Genomic DNA, 21258 nt, shown 5'->3' on the forward strand with positions numbered 1-21258 from the left:
GTGATTTTAAGTGTGGTTAGTCTGACTCTAAGTCTGATTAGTTAGAGTGATTAAATTAACTAAGTGTATACCGTAAAATACATTGATTTTTGTCTAAATTTTGATTTTTGATTTCTGTAAGATTTTCTTATTTTTTATTAACACTCAATACCGAAATAATCCCGGGATCCCGGGATTGAATAAGTATAATCCCGAAATCCCGGGATTAGAAATAAGGACCGGGATCGAATTCCCTACACTTAACCAACCAAAATTATTGATCTGGCTATTGACACCCTCAAAACCAATGGATTAACCAAACCTCTTGAACAGAGGCTTGCCTCTCTTGCTACCAGGGAAGATCTGACAAAGGCAACTGACACAGCAAGTCTCCAATGTACCCAACAAGATATTCTTAAAAAACTCAAGGAGAATGAAGACAAATTATCATCTCGACAGGACACTCCTGCCCCTCCCTCTTTACAGCTCGGTAGTTAAGTTGAGCAAACCAAAAAATAGGACACTTATCAAGCCATCTCCACCAAAGGAAGTTGTTTTGGTCTATAGCAAGGATCAATCCACCAACAGTGACAACTTACGCAAATTGATACAAAGCAAGATTAAACCATCAAACATAAACATAGGTGTTGATTGTATTTGTAGCATTGGAAGTGGAGGACTGGCCATTGAACTGGGACGACATGGTGATGCAGACACCCTGGTGCACTGCATAGATGAATGCTTACCTGACCTCATCACTCACAGACCACGCAAAAGATGGCCTCACATCATACTGTACTTCATTAACAAAGATATCGAGAAGGAAGATCTTCCTGATTTAATTCATTGCCAGAATAGTCAGATTAGTAGTAACTTTACCATAGAGGAATTTAGGCAGCAATTTCATCTGAAATTTACTCTTGGCAAAAAATACACAGCTTACCACAACTGGGTTGCCGAGGTCTCACCAGATCTGAGGAGAATCATTCTAAGCATGGGAAGAGTGAACATCGAATGGACATGATGTAGGACCGTAGACTTCCACCCAGTCAAACAATGCTACAGATGTTGTGGTTATAATCACTTAACCAAAGATTGCCCTCAACAGCAATTTATGTGTAGTCATTGCACTGGTGACCATCCCGAGAGAATACCCAACTCCAACATTGAACCCATCTGTTGCAACTGCAAGAAAGTTAAAGGTATCTCAGACCATAACCATAATGCATGGGACAGCTCTTACCCGTTGTACCAGAGAATCAAGGCCAATATAATTTCACAGACTGATTATGGACCAAATTAGTCAAAACAGTCTTTATTTTTCGCAGCTCAATCTGGGTAGAGGTATCTCTGCCTCCTCCCTTCTTAGCAATAAGGTTATTGATTATGATATTGTACTGGTCCAAGAGCCCTACTGCCGCAGGAACGTGCCTGCCTGTCTGCCCTCCGCCTGCCCTATTATTAAAGGCATGGACCACTATCCCTGGGCCATAACTCTCGTACCCAATACGGACATCTCAATTATGCATCACAAATGCTACAGCAGCCAACACATCATTACTTCTGAGATTCTTCTCAACAACACCAGGATCATCATACTCAACATTTACTTCCCTGGTGATGCAGATTCACGCAGTTACATTGACCGGCTCCAAGATATTATTGACAATTTTCACAACTGCTTTATCGTCATTGCTGGAGATTCGAATGCACACTCGCATGCCTGGGGTGGCAATCGACTTGACGAACGAGGCAAACTTCTGGAAGAACTCTTCACACGCAACAACCTTCTCATAATGAACAATCCCTTCTCTCCTCCAAGCTTTACCTCTCAACGAGTCAGGAGTTGGATTGACATCGCCGCTTGTAGCAGCGGCCTCTTTACCAAGATCACAAATTGGAGGGTCATGGATGAAGATAGTTTGAGTGAACATGTCCTCATCAGCTTTAATCTTATCACTGATGACAACGGGCTTCTCCCTGTCTCTGTCCCTCGTCTCAAATTCTCTCTCAGCAATGCTAACTGGACTGGCATGTAGAAGCACCTTGAAACTAATCTTCATAGCCATTTTTCCGAAGACCCCTATGTCGCCAAGTCTCAGATTGAGCACAACATCACTGTCATCACTGCAGCCTCCATACATTTATCCCCAAACGGAACCTTCGCAAAAGAAGTAACCCTTGGTGGTCCACTGAACTGACTAACCTACACACTACCAACAATCAGCTACATAAAATCTTCCAAAGGTCTTGATATATATACTGTATATTTATTTATTTACCTTTCTCTTCAACTTCTAAAAGTGAAGGAATGCTTTTTATAGTACACAAATAAGGAAGATAGATTTCTTTCTCTGAGAAGTAAGCAGCTATGATTCGAGCAAATGACTTTATCACCTTTCGAACAGCAACATTTTTTATACCATCAAATCCATTTGTAATTTCATGTTGATCTATATTATCTTCTGGCATATCAGACTGATTAATTAGCCCTTTGTATGAAAGCAATTTACAAATGAATTCTATAGACTTCCCTAGTCTTCCATGTAATATCATGCAATAAATAACTCTATGACCATTGAGAGATAACTTTTTTTTGCTGAGATTGTCTTTTAATTCTGTAATTATTATAATAATTTTAAAAATTAAATCAAAGAATAGAAATTAAAAATATTTATCATCTTTCATTTCTCATAATAAATAATAATATTTTAAAAATTATTAAATGTCATTTAATAAATTAATAAAAATTTAAACTTAAAAGAATAAAATATATTTAAAATATTTGAATTAATAATTAATATACCTAAAATAAGAATTGTTTTAATTTGCAAATAGTTTGTATGTAAAAAATTACTTCAATATTCTTTTGGAAATATTTAAATTAATTCTAAGTATTCATTTTAAATTTTGGCACAGCAGAGTTTACAGAGTTTTTGAGCTATTGTAATCAAATTAATCAACCAACATTTTGAAATTTATTTCAACAAATTTTTCAACATTTCAAAATCCATAACTATACGGGTAGGCCTCCTACAACACAGTAGATACGTTCCTTGAAAATACTGCGTTGTGGGAAATCACGTTATAGGAGACACCAACTTAATGCAAAAACTGGGATTCGGTTCTAAAAAGAGAAAAACTTCATGTTTTAATGGCATTTTTTGAATTTTTCAAACCAGCTATTGCTAGTCATGAATTTAACACTGATTTCATCAGCCGACAACTGTCCCATTTTTTTTAAATAATCAAATATTTTTAAGGCTTTGTGTTTAAGTACACTTTTATTTAAAGGCAACCGTTTCTTGTTCATATCTTCTACCCATAATATTAGCGTTTGTTCCATTTTTGTTTTCATTATAGGTGCTCTCAGACGAGCAACATTTTTCGCAAGAATAGATGATCCAGATGCAACTGAATTCCTAATCTTTTCTTCTTATTGCTTAATCGACTGAATAGTTGACTCATTTAAATTAAAATGCCTACCAATATCAGCTATCTGCTCCTGATTTTTAATTCGATCCAAAATTTCTATCTTTGTTTGAAGAGATATATTAATAAATTTCCTTTCTAACAACGGTCCTTTCTTTTCATTCGACATTGTTATAGCTAAAATTTTTTCAAGCAGTTTTGTGGACAATAAAAATCGCAAAAAGTAACTTCCCTTCACTATGTTGTTAAAAATATACACCCAATAGAAGTTTATACTGTATTTTGGACCATTTTTGCGGTCCTACCTATTGAAAGAGTATAAATTATTGAAAATTCAGTGATATATTTGAGTGTTTATGGTAACTGATGCACACTGTCTAGATACTGGTCTTCCCCTGAAACTTTCATGAGAATAACACGTCAATGTGGACAAACAGCCGTTTTTGAGAACATTTAGCTCTGTACACCAAACTGCGGCACATATTACGTGATCCGTTGTGATTTTTCTGTTCGTTTCTAAATATCGTAAACCACGTTGTAGAAGTACCGCGTTGTAAGAAAATTTCTGCATTTTTCCAACCGCGTTGGAGCGAAAACGCGTTGTAAAGGTACCGCGTTGTAGGAGGCCTACCTGTATATCTTTCTAATTATTTCAAAGCTTTTTATCATAACATAATAAAATAATTAACAACTTATTTCAATATAGGCAAATATTTTGAAAAATCTATATTTTTATCATTCATCCTTATTATGAAATGCAAGTTTAGAAAATCCAGCAGTAATTTATGCCATACTGCTTTAATACTTTGGTTTTATATTATAATAACATTTTTCAAATTTGACATTTAAAATAGAAGAATAAATTAGCTTTAAAAAACAACAAAAAGAAAATCACAAACAAGTTTTCCAGATCATTTTTTACATAATAAAGAAACATTGAACATAAGATATTAACATTTATCAAATGTTACTACCACTTATGAACTATAAAAAATAAACTAACTCAACTATCTTTTGCTACTTTGTTGAATTCCTTTCAATTCAACATAGTAGTGAAGGATCATTTACTCCTATGAACTTTTGGACTAAGATTTCATTCTCAGAGTATCAAGGTTCAAGAATGAAATCATCTTCCAATTCTGTTTATAATTCCTCTGATAATGGACCTTATTGTCTAAAAGTTCTTGGAAATAAAAATGATGGTGAATTGAATAATGTATAAATGAGAAAAGACTCTACAAAGCATTAATTTAACATTGAAATTTTCAATTAAGTATAAAAAAATATTTAGACCATCAGCTACTTTTTTATTGTTCAATGTCATTGATATTATTAAGATATGTTTCTATATAAATGTGTACAGATTATTTTGAATAACACTAATAAGTAAATGTATTAAGTTTTTATGGTCTTTAATAAATAATCTGAATTCAGTTTTAATGATATAATGGCTTTGTTTTATGACATAGTATAGCATATAGCATAGAATATAAGTTTATAAATAAATATATTTACCTATACAGTAGAGCATCAATTATCTGACTCAATTGGGGACTCAGGTTGGTTGGATAACTGAAAAATTGGATAACCGAAAAGAAGGAAAAAAATACATTATTAGTATAGTATATTAGGATATTAGTATATCCCATGTAATTAGTTTATTAGTATATTGCTATTAAGCAACTTCGCATTGAATTTTCGTCAATGTTAAGCCTAACAAATTTTTTTTTAAATAATAATTGTCGCTATTGTATTATTAAAAATTATTTTTAAATTATTTTATTGCTCACGAAACAAACAACCCACTCATAATTAGAAAATTAAGTCTCGTTTAAATATTGGCCTCCCTTCAATGGTCAAGCCGTTGATGCCAGCTAAAACATGCAAATATTTAACAAAAATAATATTAAAGTAGCCAAGATATAGCCAAATATTGTAATGCCACATCACTAGCGGACATTTGAAATTAGCCGACTAGAACGATGGTTAACCGATGTGACAGTTAATCGGGGGTTGGATAATCAATGCTCTACTGTAATTTTGAGTAAATAAATAAAAACATAAAATTAAATAGTAGATTAAAATAAGTTCATAAAAATATTAATATTAGTATTGTATTGATATAGTCAATTCATATCATATAAAAGACTAAAAGTGGACTATAAAGCTAAAACACATAATATACTAATTTTTATTTATGAATTTTGAATTTTACCATTTTTGCAGTTATACAATTCTCTCAACCAGAGCTCCATTGCTTTTTCGTAATTTCCATTTAAGTATAGAGACATTATTCTATTCTTCTTATATGCTGGTGACTGAAACAATGTATAACTATGTTCTTGCATCAACCACTGAACTGTACAAAGTAAAGAAATAACTTCATTTTGAATACAAACAGCATTTTGAGAATTCATAACTTCATTATAGCATTCAACCACTTTCTGATAAAGAAAATTCCATATATGAAATAATCTATAACAAATAAATATGTAAATTAATTAATATATATGTATATAATTTAATAGAAAAGAAATAAATTGTACCTTTGATTTATGGCTAATTCAATTTTCAAATTATTTCTATCAGTAATACTTTTCTTGATTAAATAAGCATTAGAAACATAGGAACTATTTGACCATATTCTATTGTAATGGAGCCAACATCTAGATAAACTTAAATGAAAGGAACACATTTCTTTAAATATTCTCTCAGCATTAATTAGCAACTTCAATGAAATATGTAAAAACTTAATATGTAATAAGGTAACTTTAAAATCTGTGAGAAACATTTTTACTAATTTGTATATGAGTTTTAAAAAAGTTGATAAGAGATTTATATTGATATCAAAATATATAACACTGAAAAACTTTGGTATACTTGATTCAATAATTTTCAGGAAAATTTCATTTTGAATCTTGGCAGAGGATTCATCTAGACATAAAAATAACAATATATTATTAGTATTATACAGTAAGTTATAATAATTGTAATTATAATTAAACATTAATTGCACTAACATATAATTCAAACATATAAACTTTTTACATGAAAAAATAAATTGACAAAATCCTTCATTACAGATTTTTACATTATGATTTTTAATACATTTTTATTTAAAATTTTTCAATATAAAAAATTTTTAAATGAAGTTTTTCTACATTATTAATAGAGTAGCCTAACTGTATTATTATTTTATCTTATCTTAAAGTTAAAAGAATAGTAACTACCCAAAAAACACTAAAGTATTACTAAACATTAATATCTTAGTTCTATAATTTGTATATTAAACACATTTGTATATTATATACTGAACATGTGATTTGTTATAAAATGTTTATTCTGTTTCAATAAGAGTCATATATTTAAATCAATACTACTGAGGAAGAGGTGACAAAATATAGCTTACAGAATAGTTTCAATGAATTTAAGGAACATGTAATATGTTCCTGAAATAGATGAAATAGAAAATAAAGAAAGGAAATAGATGAAATTCAACAATTTGATCAATAGCAATAATAATAATAAAGACGATAATAACCAAACTAAAGAAACTGAATAAAGAAAAAAATCAGTGGAGCTGACAGATAAATCAAAATATTCAATAAAATGGATTAAAATGATCTTGAACTCAAAGATTTTATTAATTTGATAAAATTAGTCCTTTGGTTATCAGGAATTACAACTTCTACAGATAAAACATTTTCACATGTGAATTCACTGTGATCAAAAGAGAAGTCAAAATTAAATATTGATACCATTATAGAAATGCTGTTTTTCTTCTTAATTCTTTCTGCCACATAGGGGCACTAAGAGGACCTTTTCAGCAAACCCAACATGGGTTTGGTCAGGCCACAATGGGGCAACCAGAGGAGAGAGCTGGGGCTCAAAATATTCAGACTAACCATACTGTGAAAAATTCCTGCAGAGTTTCAATCCATCTGGTTAAATCCCCAGAATGTCATCTTAACCACTTACCATTCAGTCATACTGAAAGGAATGCTAATTATACAGAAAAAACTGATTTATGTGATAATTTTTATGATATAACTTCAAATGACCGGAACTTAAAAAAATAAGTTCCTCCGAAAAATATGCTTGGTTTGACCCTAAGAAATCTTCCACATCAACCTATTAAATTTGATATTGTATTGTAATAAAAATTTCACTTCTTTGTTATTAGATTTTTGAAAATAAAATTTTTAGAAATTTACATATTCTTTTTTTACTCCTCCAAATCAATATCACTAATAATGTATTAACAAATTGTTAATAATGCCTCTCTATTTGTTTCTTGAAACATTTCTCTACTAATAAATAAGTAGGCTGACTAATTTATTGATGCCAAAATAGGACAGAGCCAATTTTAATAAGAGATGTCCTGTATTTATCACCTGTGGCTCTCTGTCCTGTTTTGGCATCAATAAATTATAGTCAGCCCACTTATTTATTATTAGAGAAATGTTTCTGGATCTTAATATCTAGAAAGAATTGAAAATGATTTTCAAAAAGTGGTAACAACATCCAAATAGCATGATATATATATACATGTATCAAATGCCTTTTGTCTGAATTTTAGATAATCAATTAAACATTCAGTTCAAGCATAACCAACAACAAACTTATCACTATAACAGACATATACTGCCTGCATTTATTCAACAATTAAAAATTAGCAACAAGTAAAACACCAGTACAGGTAACCCCCGTATAACACGGCACTTCTGTAGCACGGATTCGCTCTAACACGGTTCGAGAATTGGTACCATCCCCCGTATAACACGGTAATTTTATAGCACAGATTCACTCTGACACGGTTCGAGAATTGGGTAAAACCCTCGTACAACAGGAAATGTAATAAATTTTTACATACTTAAGTAATAATAGTTCACGAAAATTATTATTTTCGTGAACTATTAGTACTTAAGTATGTAAATTTTCTCTTCTCGCCTTCTGTCGATACACGTGGTCCTTCTCGAAACTTGTTTCAATGTTGCCAGATCGCGACGCTTCTGCTTCTGATGTTGCCGAATGTTTTTCCCTTATTCCATACTTGCTTTATTCTTCATAAGTGCTTAGCACCATATAAGGAAATTTATAAAGACCTTTTAACTAGAAGCAAGCAATCTAAAATTACATACATTTTGCAAAAGGTAAAGCATGGATCTGAAGATAATGCAGAAAAATGCTCAGAGGATAAGGATAACTTGCCAAAAAGAAAACGCTCTCGGTTAATTAATAGTGTTTTTAGTGATGACGAAGAAAACATTGTTTAATTTATATTAATATGTATCACTTAAAAAAATTTTAATGAAGATATTTATCTTAATTATGAAAATATACTAGCATGTTTTTTAATTTTTGGAACCTAACCCTCCTTTTCGTATTAGTTCTTTGTTTCGTATAACACGGATTCGCATAACACGGCAATTTTTTGGAACGTAACTACCATGTTATACGGGGGTTACCTGTATGCATTTTGAAAACAAAATCACAATGTTGTCCTCTTTGGACAGCATTGTGTTTTAATTTTGGTTTCAACAGTTTTTTTAATTTTTCAACTTAGTTGGTTTTAATTTTTTAAGGCTGTTGATTTTTAACCGACAGCCATAAAACCTACCTAATTTTTACAATATTATATATAAAAACATGATGTATTATCCTATGTTTAACATAGATATGAACAATATTTTTCATAGAATCTTTTTCACAAATTTTCATAAAATACATTTCTTTCTTGATAAGCAAAAATTAACATGATTACAATATGAATGCTTAATTAGGCATGTAATTAAAATGTGTATGCTTATCAGAAGAGGACAGTTGTAAAAAAGGATACCCTAACAGAATTTTGTTTATCAAGAATGAAATATATTTTGTGAAAATATGTGGAAAAATTGTATGAAAAATATCATTCATATCTGTTAATCGGCCCACCAGTGACCAAGTGGTTCAGTTCCCTGAACACTAGAAGTTTGGTTGTGGGTTCATGCCTTACCCAGATGGGCTGGCCATGTGGAATTTTCCAGGTTTTCTCCACATCTGTAATGCCTGAATAGGGGCCAGTTACCCTTAGAAAACCTCCCAGAAGGCATTTCCCCTATGCAGATCACCCAAGTGTTGCATTGCCGTAACTTAAACAAACATATCTGTTAATCATAGGATAGTAGATCATGTTTTTATATGTAATATTGTAAAAAGGAAAATTGTAAACAATAGGCATTTTTTTAAACAGTGTTGTGTTGGTTAAGATGGTTGAAAAATTAAAACCAGTGAGGAGGACAACATTGTTTTTCTGTTATTGAAATGCATACTGGTGTTTCACTTGTTGCTAATTTTTAATTGTTGAATAAACATAGGCTACTATATGATAAGTCTGTTGTTGGTTGAACCAAATGTTTAATTAATTAGTAATAACATATCTTAATATATTCACATAAAAATAAATATCTAAAATCTCCTTAGAATCTAGAATTAGAATTTATATCATTAAAAAATAATAATACTTACTTAATGTGTGAATTAAAATAAATTTTATAGTCCTTAAAAATCCATCCACTGCAAAAGAACATAATAATTCCAATTCTTTAGTCCATATACAACTTGTAGATGAACATAAACTCCAGACTGATAAAAATGAGTTTATTGCTTCAATTAGCTTTTTTTCTTCCCAATCAACAGAAGTAGCATTCAAAATATTAGTTCTCTTTAAAGGTGATGATGATTTAGTTAAGTATTTTTTTAAATCACTTGTATCATTTAGAACATTATCAAACTGTGAACTTTTTGTTTCAAGTTGATTCGATGATGATTTTATTTGAACACTTTCACATGAATTTTTCTTTATGGAATTAGAGTATGATTTATTAGATGGCATCTGAAAAAAGTCTTTCTTAAAGTCTAATAGTTCTGAATCATACACTTCAAAAATTGGACAAATCATTTTACAACCATGCAATAAATATGACTGGATAATATTAAAGATACCAACAGAATAGCTTGGAACTTGAAGGCATATAACTGCATGACCATCAGATGCAAAAAATAATGGAAGACAATTATGACATGATACAGAAAATTTCTGTTTTAAACACTGTTCAGTTGAGGTAGATGTTAAAGAATTATCTTCATTGTTTGATTCTATATTTCTTTGTGAGGATCTAAATGATAATGATTATTAAATATTAAAATAATTCTGTGATTACTTAGCCATGTTACAGTCTGAATGTAATCTGGAAATAGTTACTTCATTTATTGAATTTGATTATTTGAGTTATTAGACTGTATTATATGTGACTGTAGTTAATTCATTAATATAATTACTTAAATATAACAATTTTTAGATAAAAATATATATATATANGGAATATTTATTATAAATTATAAGGAATCCTTACACAACAACAGACGGAATAAGAGAAAGATAATAAGAAGGGCCCTGATTTATAGAATCACCCTTAGCAGTAAGTAGAAGCAAACCACCAAGCCTTGAAACAACACAGATTGCACCCTCTCTTGTACAACATATTACAAATGCATCATCAGCAGTCCATACCATATCAGAAATCCAATGATTCCTATCAATTTTAAAACAATGTTATCATTAAGACAGTCCCAAAAGCAATACAAAAGATTACAAATGAATAACAGTTTCTTAAATAAGTTAATGTAAGTATAAACAATATACAGTGGGTGATCAGTTAATGAACAGATCGGATAAGGAACACTTTCGCGAAAGATTTTTATGTTCAGACAACGAACACATGATTGGATAACAAACACCCCACAGAACAAACACAAAAAGAAGTGACGTAAAATAATGAATACCGATTGGTTTTTCCCTTGTCTTCACGCAACAATTCGAAACTTTTCAGAGTGCGGGAGATAGCTGGTATATACCGATCGGATAGTATTCCTCCAAACTTTGAAATTCTCCCTTGTAATTCCAGCCTTTTATTTTTCTGACAAAACAATTCTGTATTCGTGACACTGTCGGGTAGGCACTCATTAAGTTTTGCGTCTGTTTTTCTTTTCGAAAGATGAGAGTATAATAGCAAAGGTAGAGAGTAGGCAGAAGATTCCTAATGTTACTGGACAATATGGTGTAAACAGGTCTACAGTAGGCCTCAGTTCAATCTTATTTAAGAAAAATGCTGTATAATCAAGAAGACTCCAGCAGCTAAAGGAGTAACAAAAAAATCACATCTGAGAAATAAAGAACATCGAAGAGTTCGTAATAGAACCTGAAACGGATCTAACACCAAGAAACTCGGCGAGATATATTTTCTTCTGAAAAAAGAAGATTAATGTGATTTCTGTTATTAAAGATCCTTTGAAGAAGTGGGAGGGTGTCAGAACAACAGTCTTAGAATGACATCCAAACCAGGTTGAGGTTTGGAGATTTCTACAATTGCAATGCTATTAATTACTTGTGAAAAAACCTGAAGAAGAGAGAAAAGCAATCAACATTAGACAGATTCTTTAACCCTTTCAAACGGAAAAAACTTGACTAATACATACATACATACATACACAGTCTTGCGTTTTTATTTTTATTATTACATATAGATAAACATAGTAAGAAAGTATATATTTTTTATTTTGGGGTCTCCAGAACGAATTAATTAAATTCCCATTAAAACCTATGGTAAATCGATAATTGGTTAATGAACAATTCAGATAGCGAACAAAGTCTTGGAACAGATTATGTTTGTTAACCGATCACCCACTGTATAATATTTTAATTTTATTTTGATATATCTTTTTAAAATCACATTTTTCAATTCTCAAAATCTAAACTGTGTGACAAATAACCATAAAGAATAATATAAAATAGGTAAGAAGGTATTAATAAATTACATCAATTATTATGAAAATATAATTATAACATTTATTGCATTACAATGATTTAACTACACTGCTTAAATTTCTTATATTTTCTTACTGATGATAACCATACACATTATTTGTTTATTTCTTTCCTGTTTAAATAAAGACTATTTCAGCATTTGTTAAAAACATATTGGAAATGTATTAAAATTAGTCTCATAAAATATATAAAAAATCAGAAACAATTATTTTTCATATAAAAAAACATATTCACACATCTGATATTACTGTAATAATTAAACTTATACAGAAAATTAATTATTAAAGAAATATCATATTATATCATATTAATAAAAGGTTTAACTTTCTAGAATTTTGATGTATCAATATATACAATAAATTAATAAAGTAATATTAATATTAAATAAAACTAAAAGATATTTTCAATTTTTGGAGGTTTTGCCACATATTTTATATTAAATATCTTTCATAAGTTAAATTTTACAATGTTAAATTGTATTCAGCATTATTATAGTAAAATTAAGCTGATCTTAATAACACAAAAGTTAATAAATTATTTATTCTTAATTTATATACAATATTTACTAATAAAATAATACTGAAGAAGTGATAAAAAGTTTATTTTTGAGGAATCTTGATGATTGGAAACTGGCCATGCTTATTTTTGTCCTGCTACAGATATTAAGAAACATTTAAATCTTAAACATTTATTTACTATGAATTCAAGGAAAAAGCATTTGAAACTTCTCTCCAATGTTACCTCATAAGTAAATTTTTTATTCAATCTTTATATTTTTAAACATTTACTTATTAAATATATATTGTTATTTAAGACTGGAAATATGTGATCATCTGTGATTTTCCACAATACCTTAAAAGCTTCAGATAAATAAAAAATTTGATGGAAAAATTTTATTTTAATTAGCAATTACTCAAATATTATATTCACTGTTAAATGTATATATACAATGAAAAAAAAGTTCTTCAATTTAGTAAATGTTTTAATTCAGGTCAATAAATGAACAGTTAAGAATATAATTACATGAATATAATACATGGTGTATAAAAATGTCTCATATTTCAAAAAGCCATATTTCTTTCTGATTTAAAATAAAGATGAGTAATATGTCATTCAATTCTGCAACTCTTGAATTTTTTTATTCTTTCAGATAAATTGTTTAAAAGGTCACCAATTTACAGATATGCAGAGAATGTATGCTTGTTAAAAAATTCACTGATGATGAAGGCTTTTCTTTATGTGAGTAGATAGTATTTTGACTTGGAAAGTGTAAATTGTCCAAAAATCAAAATACAATGTAAAATTTGTCCATATAAAGATGTTATAAATATTTGTATAGCCAAAAGTAATAATAGTTAACCTCAAAAAGAGAATATGATTTAAATATAATAGTATATTGATGGTCATTTGATACATTAGTCAACAAATGCATCAACTGGCTGAGGTTAAAATTTCAGGCCCGACATTTATCTGTATTGAGATATTCTGTGGCTACTGAAAATTTTTAGCAATCAATCTAAATAGATCTTTACAACAATAAAAATTTCCATATAATATGTGTTAGTTAATCTGTGTAAAAAGATGTTTGATTTAAGAATACATTTAGAGTTAAGTATTTTCTTCAGCCGTCTTCACTTTCAATTTTAAAGAGCATCATTGGTTATTTTTTATATTTATACAAATATCTCATATAAAAACAATAAATACAGTTTTCAAGTTCATATGATTCTAAAGAGTGTCAATTAATCAATACAAAACAGTGTCAATACAAAAAAATCTAAAGAGTGTCAATATAAAAACTTCTAATTAATAGAAGTTTTTGTATGTATTTATTCATTCTCATTCTAGCAGAATCCAAGAAAGAATGAAGGAAGTAGCCTAAACTTAGAAGTGAAATAATGAGTAAATGATTATTCATGTTTGTTTTTGATTCAAAATTTTAGTTAAGCACTCCTTGAAATAAAGTACTTTTGAAAAATTTCAAAAAGTCAATTAGTTGAAATTTCAACATTCAAGAATTTTTCATTCAATCTGTGTTATATTACAGATTTCAACCAACTGACTGTATTGCTATTAACTCTTTGATACATACTTATTTTAATTATCAAGGCCTAAACCTAATTTGAACTTCTTAGACTATTCCAAAGTTCTCAGGTGCTGTAAATTTCTATTAATTGACTTTCTGATTACTGGGCTATTATATTTCTTTATCATTAAATGTATTAATATGTTAACATAGAAAACTAAACAAAAACTTTTTCAAATGTTTAAAAAAAAACTTGAATTTTAATAGCTATGAAATAAAGCATCAAGCTTTATTTCATTTATATTTCCTTTCAAATTTAAATGACATGTTGTAAGAACAAAAAAATTATAAAAAACAATGTTTATTTTTAATATAAATCTATTTTTTGTATAAATTCAATGAATAATATCAAACTCAATTTTTTTCATTATTAACTAATAATTAGATATTAATATATTCAAATTAAGCTGGTATTAGTTAAACAATTCAAGAATAAAATGGAGCATACTCCCTAAACTGAAATCTCCCAACTTAAATGATTTATTACTGTTTTTCAATAAGAATATAAATTAAACAATACTTTTAAATACTAACATCAAAAACAGCATAAAATGTTAATCTTTACTTTTTTGTTTTATATGTGTCTATATTATATGAAAAATGTTTAAAGGTATAAGGAAATCAATATTTTATATTGTTTCTTTTCTTAGTTCTTTGTTAATGAATTATTTTGGATCAGAAAATGAAAACACTAATTCAGAAAATATTTATATGTAAATAAAGTACTAACTTCTTTATACCTTTAATTGTTTCTTAGATATTTTAATATATTTATAAATGAAATATGTATGCTGTAATATCATATATATTGAGAATTATTGACCATTGCTTATTTTTTGTCCATTATTGCCCATTGTCTCCATTGTAGTAATTCATAATTAAAGTGTGAAATTCATGTTATTGTTTTTATTTTTATTCATAACATGAATAATGTGTAATAATAAGTTCATTCAAATTTTGTTTAGAATTTTCATGAGAAACAATTGCTTCCCATTTAAGGACTTATTGATTTAGTATATAGATAATACTTTAATCATTTATAAATTCAACATATTTATAAAAATGTTTAATAAAATCTATACAAATATATTTTGCAATTTGATATCAATAAATATATTAAAAGATGGCAATTAAATATTGTAAGATTAAGTTCTGAAAAACTTAAAAGTTTTTCAGAACTAAAAAAGTTTTGATAAATGTATTTTAGAAAATGAAGAAACAATTTATGAGAGAAAAATAATTATGTTTAACTTATTAAATAAAATTATTTAAATTTTATTTAATATTAATAGTTACAAAATATATTATTGTAATTAACATTAAATTTATAATGCATAAAACACTAACCTTGAATTTCTGATGGGATGTGATGCTCCACATCCTTGCAAATCTACACAAACTGTACTTTGAGAAAATGGTGAGAAAAATAATAAGTATGTACAATGTGTTTGAAGCTGATTTACAGCAATAGCTATAACTCTTCCATCACGAGAGAATTTTGATATGTAGCTTCCTCTCTGACGTAATGTTTCACATGAATTATTTATATTTTTTATAGGAATTTTTGTATTAATCCATTTGGCATCTAAACAAAAACATTGATGAATTGATTCAGAAAATAGTTTCTGTACAAAGCATGTAGAAATACAGATATGATTTTCTAAATTAAATATAAAATTGATTAAACTGTCTTTTTTAATAAAATGATCATATAAAAATACTGAATCAATGGATGCTTCTCGATACTCTGTTTTTGGTAATATGATAGATTGGCACTTTTCAATGAAATACCAAGAACCAATAAGATAGCATTTTTTATCTTTAACTTCTGGAGAATGATTGATACTTTTCTGCCAAAAATATATATTTGAATATCCATATATAATAATTATATTATTTCCATCAGATGAAACAAAGAAGTGTAAAGGCACTGAAAAAATAATTAAATATAAACATTTTTTAATAAAGAAAAGAAACTATAATAAATTTACACTAACCTTTATTTGGTAAAGGCAAATTTATATCTTGTGCAATTTCAATAAAATATATTTTATCTGAATCTTTATGCCAAAGAAAAATATTTCCATTATTTATTAAACCTGCCAAATAGATACCTAAAACAGTAATAATATAAAAAATAAATTAATATAATTATCATATTTTGATATATAACTAGTATAATTAATTTGGATTAGTTTTTGAGAATCTGGTTTTATTTAGATAAAATGTCTTAGGTTTTTGTGGAGAACTGAAATCCGCCTACACTTATATTTAGGGGTATCAATAATGGTGCATACTGTATACATCATGAGTGAACAAGAGGTACTATACATATGTGCATTTTGCAAAGAATTAAAATTTGTTTTCTTGTTAAAAAAAATGTTCTTATCTGTGTTTTTCAAGACTTTATTTGGTGAATAAATATCACAAACTCAAGTATATGAACAAACAGAAAAATTTAAATTTAGTAGAGAAAAAGTGGAAAATGAACCTCATGCACATTGACTATCAACAAGTGTAGCTTCATATGACATCTAGCAAATTATAACCCTCATTCTTGCAAACCAAACATATAAGCTCATTAATTTAATGTCCCTGTAGTTTTTGCAATCATGAATGTCTCCTTTCCCTTTATAAATTGGACCAATGTGCATTCTCTTCCATTCCATCTTGCCATTCTCCAGAATGCTGTTAAAATAAAAAATTCAATTCCTGCATCTTCCAAACATTTCCATACCCTGATAGTTATGTTATCTGGTACAACAATTTTACATGATTTCATCGCTACTACTACTACTACCACTACAACCCTATTTTTGTTCTGAGCCTATCAGGCTCACAAGTCAGAACAAAAATAGGGTTGTAGTGGTAGTAGTAGTGGTAGCGATGAAATCATGTTACAGTAGTGGTAGTAGTAGTGGTAGCGATGAAATCACACAGGTAGTTCATCTTCCAAGTTTCTAGATTCTCCTCATTCATCAACTTCTCAAACTACTGGTTCCATCGTTCCAAGATCTTGCTGTCCTCAAAAAGTAGACTACATATTCTGCCCTAATAGTATTTACTTGATATATGTCTTTGTTATTTCTATTATTTTGTTTTGTTAGGAGAATATCTGTGACAGCTATGTGACTAAAAAAACCTAGTAACAAGCAATAAAAATTATTTTTCTAGTTATTCAATATATTCCAGTGAGAAATGTAGCTGAAAATTCTGTACTAATAAAAATATAGTAGAAATTTATTATAAATTACAAATTATAAAATAATTTGAAATTTTAATATTAATTTTAATTCTTCATTTTGATTAAATAATTGCTTTTGTACTTTAGCAAGTATCAATAATTTTTCTGAAAATAAATTGACATATACTTTATAATTATATAATTTAGTTTAAAAAATAATTATAATTTAAGTTAGACAACCATTAATTTACTTCCATAAAAAAATGATTAATAATAACTAAAAGACAAAACAATTTAATCAAAATTATAAAGAAAAATTAATATTAAAATTTTAATTTTGTCATTTTTGAACACCTTATAGTTCATACACATGAACACTAGGCAATCTTCATTTTAAATTTATTCAATTTTAAAATGAAGATTGCCTAGTGTTTGTATGTATGAACTATATGGTGTTCAAAAACGACAAAAATAATCACCGACACAGTTTCAAGAAAGTAAAATTAAAATATTTTATTATTTAATTTATTTTGTATTCCAAAAAACCATTTTATATTGAACTGAGAACATAACTTATTATATAGAATCAAATAAAAATTGAAAAAATGAAATAGAACAATACGAGGGCTGTTCGAAAAGTTCGCGGCCTTGCCTATATGCGGCGCTGCAATCAATTTAATTTTTGGCGGGAATAATTCAGCCATCCTTGCTAAAGATACAATATCAATTTCTGCTTGATTTGTCTTAAAGTTTTGCCACGACAGCTTAGCAGATAGTCAATGTGCACATGCTTTGTCAAAAATGGAGAAGACAGAGACTCATGCGGTCATAAAATACCTGACGAAAAAAGGGTTGACCGCATCTCAAATCAAAGCTGACATGGATGAAATTTTGGGAGAGTCTGCTCCTTCGTAAACCACTGTGAAAAAATGGACAGCCTTTTTTAAATCTGGCAGAGAGAGTGTGAAACATGACCCTCGCAGCGAACGACCGTCAACTGCTGTCACTGAAAAAAATATCGACAAAGTTTACGATTTGGTGTTAGCAGATCGCCGTTTGAAAACGCGTGAGATAGCTGAGACAACAGGCATCTCTGTCGACCGAGTGCACCACATCTAACCGAAAATTTGGGTATGACGAAGGTCTCAGCAAGTTGGGTGCCGCATCTGCTGACCGCTGAGCAAAGACGTGTTCGCACTTTGATGTCAAAGAAGTGTTTGGACTTCTACAAGAAAAACCCACGGGATTTCTTGCGTCGGTTTGTGACTACTGACGAAACGTGGATCCATTACTACACTCCTGAAACAAAAGAACAGTCGAAGCAATGGAAACACCCCAGTTCGCCACCACCAAAGAAGGCAAAAACAGTTCCATCAGCGGGGAAAGTGATGGCCTCGGTTTTTTGGGGATGCTAAAGGAATCATCTTTATTGACTACCTAGAAAGAGGAAAGACCATCAATGCTGTCTATTACTGTATACTTTTGGAAAAACTGAAGAAAGAAATCGAAGAGGCCACACTTGAAGAAGAAGGTTCTGTTTCACCACGATAATGCCAGAATCACTGAACAAAAAATAAACGAACTTAGCTTCCAATTAGTTCCACATTCACCGTACTCACCTGATTTGGCCCCCAGTGACTTCCACCTTTTTCCAAATTTAAAATAATTCTTGGTTGGAAAGAGATTCCACTCAAATGACAAAGTCATCTCTGAAGTAAACGAGTATTTTGCACACCTTGACAAATCGGCCTATTGTAATGGCATAAAAAAGCTAGAACATCGCTGGAATAAGTGCATTGCTAACAAAGGAGACTACATTGAAAAATAAAAAAGTTTTAACATTATTTTGTTTGTTGTTCTATTTGAAGCCGCGAACTTTCCGAACAGCCCTTGTATCATTTGTAAATTTAATTAAATTTAATCTAAATGTATCATTTAAATGACTTTATATAAATTAAATAGTAAAATTCAAAAATTTTTTAAAACAAAAGAATGACAAGCAAACATATTTGTCACTTTTTACTGACAGAAGAACAGGCCAGACCATTCTCAATTTCTTTCTGGCATATACGAAGGTCATTCTAAAAGTAAAGAATGTTTGTTTCTTTAGATATTTTTATTTAAGATAATGAAACAAAACTTATTTTACAACATATATGCATGGGTGTAGCCAGAGTTTTGTTATGGGGGCCTAGTAGAGGCCAACCTGACACAAAATTGAATTATTTCAAATTATTGTTCATTAAAATGAAAATTCCATAAGAATCGACAATAACTTAACACACACACAAAATATGAAACTTCCTTTAATCATAACATTGGGCACAGGGAGCCGTTGACCTGTTTTTGTTTTTTTTTTTTGTTTTTTTTTTAGGATTCAGAATTTTCAGCTTTAATCTTTTATTTCTTTTTGCAAATTGGCTCAACACTTTTTCGGCTGTGATTTTCTGGGGTGGGCACCAGGTTAACTGGGGGCCGTGCCCACCCAGGCCTCCCTCGCTACGCCCATGCACATATGATACTTTAGCTATTTTTCTACATAGTTGCCATACAAATTTAAACATTTGTCATAGCATATCACCAGCTTTTCTATGCCTTCTGAGCACTCAGTTACCACCAAGTTCTTAAACCAGTTCTTAACGGCCTCTTTCAGTTTGTTATCATTTCTATAGTGATTCCCGGCCAGATTCAATTTTGGAAAAAAGATGGTAATCACTCAGATCCAAGTCAGAGCTATAAAAAAGATGCTCAAAAACTTCCCACTTAAACTGCTGAAGCAAGTTCTTTGTCAACGCAGCAACATGTGAACATGCATTATCTTGAAGAAACACAATGCCTCTGGACAACAATCCCCACCATTTGTTTTGAAATGAAGTTTCATTCATCACATTACCATAACCTCGGTTATCTGTCTGTAAATTTCAATAGGGCAGACTTTTTTCTCATTCAAAAAGCATATTACACTACAAACCTCACACTTGGCAGGATCATTAAAGTCGCACTATAAACAGTAAACGATTGTTGCGACTCTCTGTTATCATCAGACTGGTGTGAAAAATTGGGAAGGTCCATGAACAGCAGTGGGTGGCGGGAGAACTGTGAGGTTCGTCAGATCAAAACATTCTTTTCTTTTAGTATGACCCTCATATAATTTATTCATTCTCATATCTAGATGGTTGATGTCATAAATTAATATTTTTATAAAGCAATAAAACAGCATATACAAGGTAATTCAAAACACTTGTTATAAAACCAGATCAGCTAATGGTCTGTGTTTTAAACCCCCCAAACAAAGACTACTTGTGATGTATTTATTATTTATATTTTTATTTTTACACTTAATTGGTCAGACATTGTACTCCACCTCCCAATAACAAAAAAAAATGATCCCCAATAAAATGATTACAAAATATAAAAGATATAACAGACATAAAAAAAAAATTATAAATAAAGTAAAACAAAGGAAATTGCTTTTAGCCCTTGATTTAAACAAATTGATTAAAAACCTACTACTGTGAGGTAGGAATAAGGACTTATCACACCAGTGATAATAAGCACAAACACTCAAAATATCAATGGGATACATTTAATAAAACGAGAATGGGTGTACATTACAAACTATTAAATTAATAATTGACATGAAATAACCAAAATGCATTTCGGACTATCGGAATAGTCCCTCTTCAGTTGGTATACATATATAAAAAA

General features: G+C 29.5%; 1 protein-coding gene across 1 annotated transcript in view; it reads right to left on the bottom strand.

The window, feature by feature from the left end:
* The window catches only part of LOC111612767 (protein JBTS17-like), a 38758-nt gene that overhangs the window by 12284 nt on the left and 5216 nt on the right, over positions 1–21258 (bottom strand). Inside the window, exons 4-10 of the mRNA XM_023354022.1 lie at positions 16364–16480; positions 15714–16296; positions 10809–10988; positions 9922–10571; positions 5958–6345; positions 5627–5886; positions 2262–2597 (exon numbers count right to left, since the gene is read on the bottom strand). Of these exons, the coding sequence (XP_023209790.1) occupies positions 2262–2597; positions 5627–5886; positions 5958–6345; positions 9922–10571; positions 10809–10988; positions 15714–16296; positions 16364–16480 (2514 nt within the window). The remainder of the gene's footprint in view (positions 1–2261; positions 2598–5626; positions 5887–5957; positions 6346–9921; positions 10572–10808; positions 10989–15713; positions 16297–16363; positions 16481–21258) is intronic.

The sequence above is a fragment of the Centruroides sculpturatus genome, unplaced genomic scaffold, assembly GCF_000671375.1.
Source record: "Centruroides sculpturatus isolate CEXI.00-Female unplaced genomic scaffold, Cexi_2.0 scaffold112, whole genome shotgun sequence".
Lineage (NCBI taxonomy): Eukaryota > Metazoa > Arthropoda > Arachnida > Scorpiones > Buthidae > Centruroides > Centruroides sculpturatus.